At 55.2% G+C, this 6159-nt stretch overlaps 1 protein-coding gene and 1 non-coding gene across 2 annotated transcripts; one reads left to right on the top strand and one right to left on the bottom strand.

Annotated features, from left to right (window-relative positions):
• Positions 1 to 1675: 1675 nt before the first annotated feature.
• LOC128276140 (sodium/hydrogen exchanger 9B2-like) lies at positions 1676 to 5945 on the top strand. Its single transcript, XM_053014609.1, has 7 exons — positions 1676 to 1700; positions 2092 to 2344; positions 3540 to 4013; positions 4843 to 5018; positions 5101 to 5207; positions 5270 to 5575; positions 5643 to 5945. The coding sequence occupies exons 1-7, from the start codon at positions 1676 to 1678 to the stop codon at positions 5943 to 5945; spliced, it is 1644 nt and encodes a 547-aa protein (XP_052870569.1).
• Trnae-cuc (transfer RNA glutamic acid (anticodon CUC)) lies at positions 2792 to 2863 on the bottom strand. The gene has a single exon. It is a non-coding gene; the product is annotated as a tRNA-Glu (tRNA).
• Positions 5946 to 6159: the final 214 nt, after the last annotated feature.

Genomic DNA, 6159 nt, shown 5'->3' with positions numbered 1-6159 from the left:
AGCGGCGGAGCAAAAGTTTTCTCGCAAACATCCGCTGCTCGATGGGCGATGCGAGGCTATCGATCTGTGTCCCCTTCCGGTTCCTTCCGGAACCACAAGCCCGGCTGGCCCGGCCCGACCCGCCCGCTCGACCATAAGTATTTCCATTTATACAAATTTAATAAGAACCGGATCAAAGCTTCCCATATTTTGTGTTGAAATTGCGCGCACACACACACACACGTGGGGGAAAATTCGGGAGTGGCCGGCGGACGAATTTTATGCATCGATTCAGAAGGCATCGGGAGACGAACGTGAGGGCGGAAATGCACAACCCCCCCACAGCCTTGCGGTGTCCGACCGCCCGCGAACCGCCGGTGCCAAGATAGGGCAGCCGAAGATAGAGAGCAGGACTCTGGCGCAGTCGGCGGAGATCGAGAGAGAGTGAGAGAGAGAACGCCTGGCAAAAGTATCTAGAGTTTCCCACAACACAAACTACAAGCCCCGGAACTCCATCTGGCTGAGATGAGCCAGTTGCTAAACCCTGTCCTGTCCGCGTGCCCACCACCGCTGCATCCGGCGAAGGAGGCTTTCCCGGCCGAGTGCCGGTCGGGCGATTTGTTCCGGTACCACGTTTGCATAAATGCAGACGCCCGGACTGCTCCGGACCCCCGGACGCATTAAGCATAAGGGACGAAACTCTGGACCCAACTTTATCGGGCTCCGGCTCTCTTTGGGTCAGGTGTTCGCCGGGTTCGCTCCAAAAGGGTTCCATTCATTTATGCATTCACATTTAGCCGTGGCGTGGTTCGGGTGGTGTCTGAACAGAACCGCACCCCTATCGGGGCCAGTTGACCACTGGCGGTTCCAGGGGGGCGGCCCAGGTGTCTTACCGGTGCAGTCCACACATTGCGTCGATTATTTTGGCCACCGAGTGCTTCGCCTTCTCCTGCGATGGTCTGCCTTGCTGTTCTTGTTGTTGTTGTGTCCAACATTATCAAATTCCATAAGACGATTAGAAAGTAGACCGATGGCCGGGCGGGTGTTCCCGGTGGGGAAGTACTGCAGGCAAATTAGCCCCGGGCGTTCGTCTAATGGGCTGGGTGAGCTGAGTGATCACCGCCGGGTGGAGCAGGGAACGAGAGTGTTACGACCGTGTAGGTGAAGGAAGCTTTGTCTACTGCGTCGAACCTCAATCGACAACCGACAGGTGACTGCAGAACATGGGAGCCTCAAGAAACGACACATCCTTCACCGACCGTTGGCCAGTTTACTTGGACCGCTTCGGTCTGCTCTGGAATGGTTTAAAATATTACGTATGTTCCGAATCCCCTTTGGAGTCCATCGGAATCCGCTTATCTGGTGGCCGGGCCGTCTTTCGGTGGGTGATAAAGCTCCCATAGTAACTTCGAGGTTTTTTTCTTCTTCCGGAGGTTGTGCTCCGGCGGGTTAGCCAAAAAGAACAGCTAGCATCTTGCCGAGCGCAAACACGCCGGGATAAAGATAAGACTAATTAGGTGTTGCGCCAGCCCGGGAACCGAACCGGAACCTATAAATACCGGTCCGCTCCGGACACTTACGGCGGATTGGTGCGATTAGGATTATGTGCCGTGCCGAGCGTGAACGTGTTGTTCCTCCAGATCTAAGGGCTGCTGTTGGAGATCTTCTCGACTGATCTGTCGCGGGCCACACTTCGATGCATGCCCGGACGCCACCGAGAAGTAAGTGACAGTATGTGTGTGTGGGTCGACGCGACAATGAAGCTGTCGCCTTCGGAATTAATCGTTCATAATTGATAACGTCTACAACGTGTGGGGGGGATGCTCATGATCGTGCTGTCAGTTGACGCTTCAGTACAACCGATGTGCGGCCAGCGGGAGGCCGCACGTGTCCGCCGTGTGTGTGTGTTTGTTTGTGATACAGTGACCCATCGGGGGGCTGAAGAAAATGAAACGAAAATGTAAAGTTTGTAAACTGAAATTCACCTTCGATGTGAAAAGTGCTGACTAAAGTTGTGATCCGCGCTCTGATGGCGCAAAACTTGAACTCCGGACACGATCTGCGGTCCGCTCTCTAATCTCAGTTCTCGCCTTTCTCGTTCTCGTGTCTCAGTTTACATAACATCCGTCGAGGAAGGTTCCGTAGACGGACCGTCGACCAACAACGGGCAGTCTTCGACCGAAATAGACGAACGCGACGGACGTTCGCGACCAATCCCGTCGATCGATCTGGCCATGGCGTTTGCCGGAAAACAATCGCAGCCCAACCGGGACGGCGCCGGGACTATCCCGCTCACCGACGGCACAGTGCTCCGGACGGCTAACCTCGGCGGAATGCCGGTGACACCGTCAACGGCACCCAGCAAGTATATCTGGTGGACCTGTGGGGTCTTTTTGCTAACTTCTACCCGGTGGGGCGACAGATAACGATCATGTTTGCAGTGATAGCTTGGCAGCTGGGTGTGTCTAGAACCAAAACAAATGCTTGGTGGCAGCAGTACTATTTTTAGAATCATTTCACTTCAGTCAGAAAGTCCCGAGCCAGACGATGAAAAGATCATCTTGTGTGGGGTGTAGATTCTTCAACAGATTGACCGGAATCTACTTACCAAGTTAAGGGAATAGGAAAATGCCACAAAGGACCAGTTGCTTGCTTCAGTTGCACTCAACAATTTGCACTGTCCCATTGCAGATCTCACTAAAATTTGAGCTTATTACATATTGAGTACAGTTATTGGGCAGTTTTCAATTAATGGACCAATTGATCAAAAGAAAGGTTATGCTACGGAAGGGGGAAAAAGGAAGATTTCTTTTTCCCATACCGGGAATCGAACCCGGGCCTTCCGGGTGAGAGCCGGATATCCTAACCACTAGACAATATGGGACTGTTGATGAAACGTTGATCGGCAACGAACACAAGCTCTCGATCAGAAACGGAGTAACCAAGAAACGATGTTTTGCGTTCTGCATCGTCGCATTTCCCGGCTGCCGTCGGTTGCTATGATAATAGACTTTGTTGGTGGTTTTCATCATGGGCGTACTCGACACGCCCAACACGCTCCGGATTTTAGGGCGGAAGGATTTTGTTTTCGGTTCCGGTAGATGCTTCGAATATTCAATAATTTCCCATTTCCCAGGCCATTTGGTGGAGTTAGCTTTGCGAAATGCCACCACCCACATTTCCCTGTGGTTGCTCCATTAACACGCAGTGTTATGAAGCGCTGGGAGCAAAATATCGAATGAGCGAATTTCGCGGGAATAACTTGAATTTTTCGGTACAAAATGAAATTATTTCGATAAAATGTGCTCCGCGAAAAATGGGTGGCCTTTTCGGCAGAACTGTAACCGGATTTTCGGTGGTTGCGGCGCCCTTCTTCGAACGCACTCCGAGTTGCAGTACTTCGAGCGGTTGAAATATGCTTTTTGGTCGGAGTCATCAACATATATTCCGTATATTCCAGTTCTAGTTCGGTTAGCAAAATTCGGTATCGCTTCGATTTGTGGGATTCCCAGAAACGGTGTCAACTCTACATATCTCGTTTCGCTTCTCCATAAACGCAGATGCCCCACGGTTCAGCGCAGCTGGCCGGTCACCTCTCAGCCAGTGGCCCTGTTGGTCGTTTTCGGATTCCTGTGGGCCATCGCATGGTCCATCCTGCCAGCCGGTCTCTCCGATCCCACCGGTGGCCTCATGCGCCTCGTGTTCCTGTTCGTGGGCGCCCAAACGTGCGGTGAGCTCGTTTCGCTGACCGGACTCCCGGACATGCTCGGCATGCTGGGCTGGGGCGTCCTGTACGCCAACGTGGGTTGGGCGGACTTCGGTGGCTACGAGCGGCTCGAGGTGTTCCTGCGCGAGATGGCGCTCGTCAACATAATGCTGCTGGCCGGTCTCGGACTGGACTACGCGGCCCTGCGGTCCCTCTTCCGCTTCATCATGCTACTAACGGTGCTGCCGAGCGTGGCCGAGGTTGCTGCCACGGCCATACTCTCACACTACCTCCTCAAGCTGCCCTGGCTCTGGGGCGTCCTTCTGGGGTGAGTAGCACGGACACACGGATAATGCTATAATTTGGTTGTAAACGCGGTGCGCTGGGTGATAAGGAATTACGCGAAATGGAAGTGAGGTAAGAAAAAAAAATGCGGGGCCAGCGGGGAGAGAAAGAATCGCAACCGGTCCTCGCTAATGGATGCTGCAGAGTGTACCGAAAGCCACATAAAAGCGCTGCTCGCAATGGTCGCAAATTTTTTCACCTTCATCCGGTGGCCGCAAAGGGGGTCGGTGCCGTTTTTTCCTCTTTGTGCGCCAAGCTCCAATCCCGACCGGAAACGCGGCACCAGTAAAAGAAACGGGAGGGCGCCCTAAAGAGTTTTTAACTCCCGCGAGGAACGGTGGTTAGCCGTGGCGAATGGAACGGGGTACCGGTTCCGGATCATTATTGTGCCGACCGCCGACGCGCGGGCCCCTAAATGGATTGCTGCCTTTCGCGCGAGTCCTGCAGGTGCCTCCGGAATGTGGCGTGGCGTGGCGTGGCGGAATCAATTTCATTCCACTCGATGAAAAGCGCCGAAGAGACGGGCGCCCGTCAGTTGCAGCGGGCTCCAGGGTTCGCCTCGCCCGCGGTTTTATGATAATCTTGGCCGTGCCCTCAAATGCGCCGGTGTTGATGCCGCTGCGAACCCTCGAGAGTGCGGCTCGCATCTTGGGAGGGGGATGGAAATGGGGGGTGTGCGACACCAACACCTCACCTTGTTCGTGCAATGTGTCGATGCTCGAACCGGGCCCGAATCGGAAGGGAATGCAAAAAACTCCGTTCCCCGCCCAGCATTGACCTCCTAACGGTCCGTTGTCCTTGTTTGCCCGCAGGCTGGTGGTGACGGCCATCTCGCCAAACGTCGTCGTGACGGTGCTGCTGCGGCTGAAGGAGGAGCGGCTCGGTCTGGGCAAAGGCATTCACACATTAATCATCGCCGTGACAAGCTGTAATGATGTTCTGGCAATTTTCCTGTTCGGTGTCATCCTGGGCCTGATCTTCGTCACCGGTAAGTGGGTGTTGGTGGCGGCCTGCAGTTCGTTTCGCTTGTTGGCGACTAAAGCTTCTCGCCCTCGGTTCTTCTTCCGCAGGTAACGTCACCAGCCAGATCGCGCAGGGTCCGATCGGCATCGTAATTGGGCTCGGCTACGGGTCCGCGTGCGGTCTCGTCCTTCTGCACCTGCCATCATACCACGCGGTAAGGCCCTCCACCCCGTTTTTGGGTGAAATTTTAATTACGTTCGCTTCGCCTTTCCGCAGAGGTACAGCGTGGGGTTGCGGTTCACGATGACGGCTCTGGCCGGCACGCTGTCCGTCGTTGGCAGCAAGGCGATCGGTTACCCGACGGCCGGGGCACTCGGGTGCATCGTGACGGCGTTCGTGGCCGGCACTGGGTGGCGTAAGCGGCCCGACGGTGGCGCTGGCGAGGTGGGCGTGTACCTCGATCTCCTGTGGAAGTTTCTGAAGCCCGTGTCCTTCTCGCTGATCGGCAAGGAAGTCAACTTTTCCGTCTTGGCCGGCGAAACGGTGCTCTATGGGATGGTAACGCTCGTCGTTGCCGTGCTGGTAAGTGTTCCGCACATCCGGCAAGGAACCCGACAATTAATTACCCCTGTTTTTGGCTTCTTTCTAGCTTCGACTGGCGTTCTCGTACTGCTCCACTCTAGGTAGCGAGCTGAACTGGAAGGAGCGGTCGTACGTTACGCTGTCCGGCTTCCCGAAGGCCACCGTCCAGGCGGCCCTCGGTCCGGCGGCGCTCGATCTTGCCCGGGCACTCGGCGCACCGAAGGAGGACTACGGCAGGGCGCAAACCGTGCTGATTGTGACGGTATTGGCAATCATCTTCACGGCCCCGCTCGGTGCGCTGCTGATGGTGAAGCTGGCGCCACGGTGGCTGAAACGATCGGTGACGGCGGAAGACGATCGGTACCAGTAATGGGAGCGCAGGATCTCGCGAGACGCACGGTGTACTTAGCACTGCGAGGGGCCCGGCGTTACTTAGTCCCCGGGCATGGGGGTTCAACAAAGAACGGGTCCAAACGGCAGCGTATCCTCATTAGACTTAGCCCGAGATACTTAGATACTAAGGTGACCAAAACGTGCTGAAGGCTATTCCTTGAAACAACTTTTCGGACCGTTTCGAAAATTGC

This window comes from Anopheles cruzii, unplaced genomic scaffold, assembly GCF_943734635.1.
Source record: "Anopheles cruzii unplaced genomic scaffold, idAnoCruzAS_RS32_06 scaffold00604_ctg1, whole genome shotgun sequence".
NCBI lineage: Eukaryota > Metazoa > Arthropoda > Insecta > Diptera > Culicidae > Anopheles > Anopheles cruzii.
Note: the sequence above shows the minus strand (reverse complement) of the source record. Positions and strands in the feature narration are given on the sequence as shown.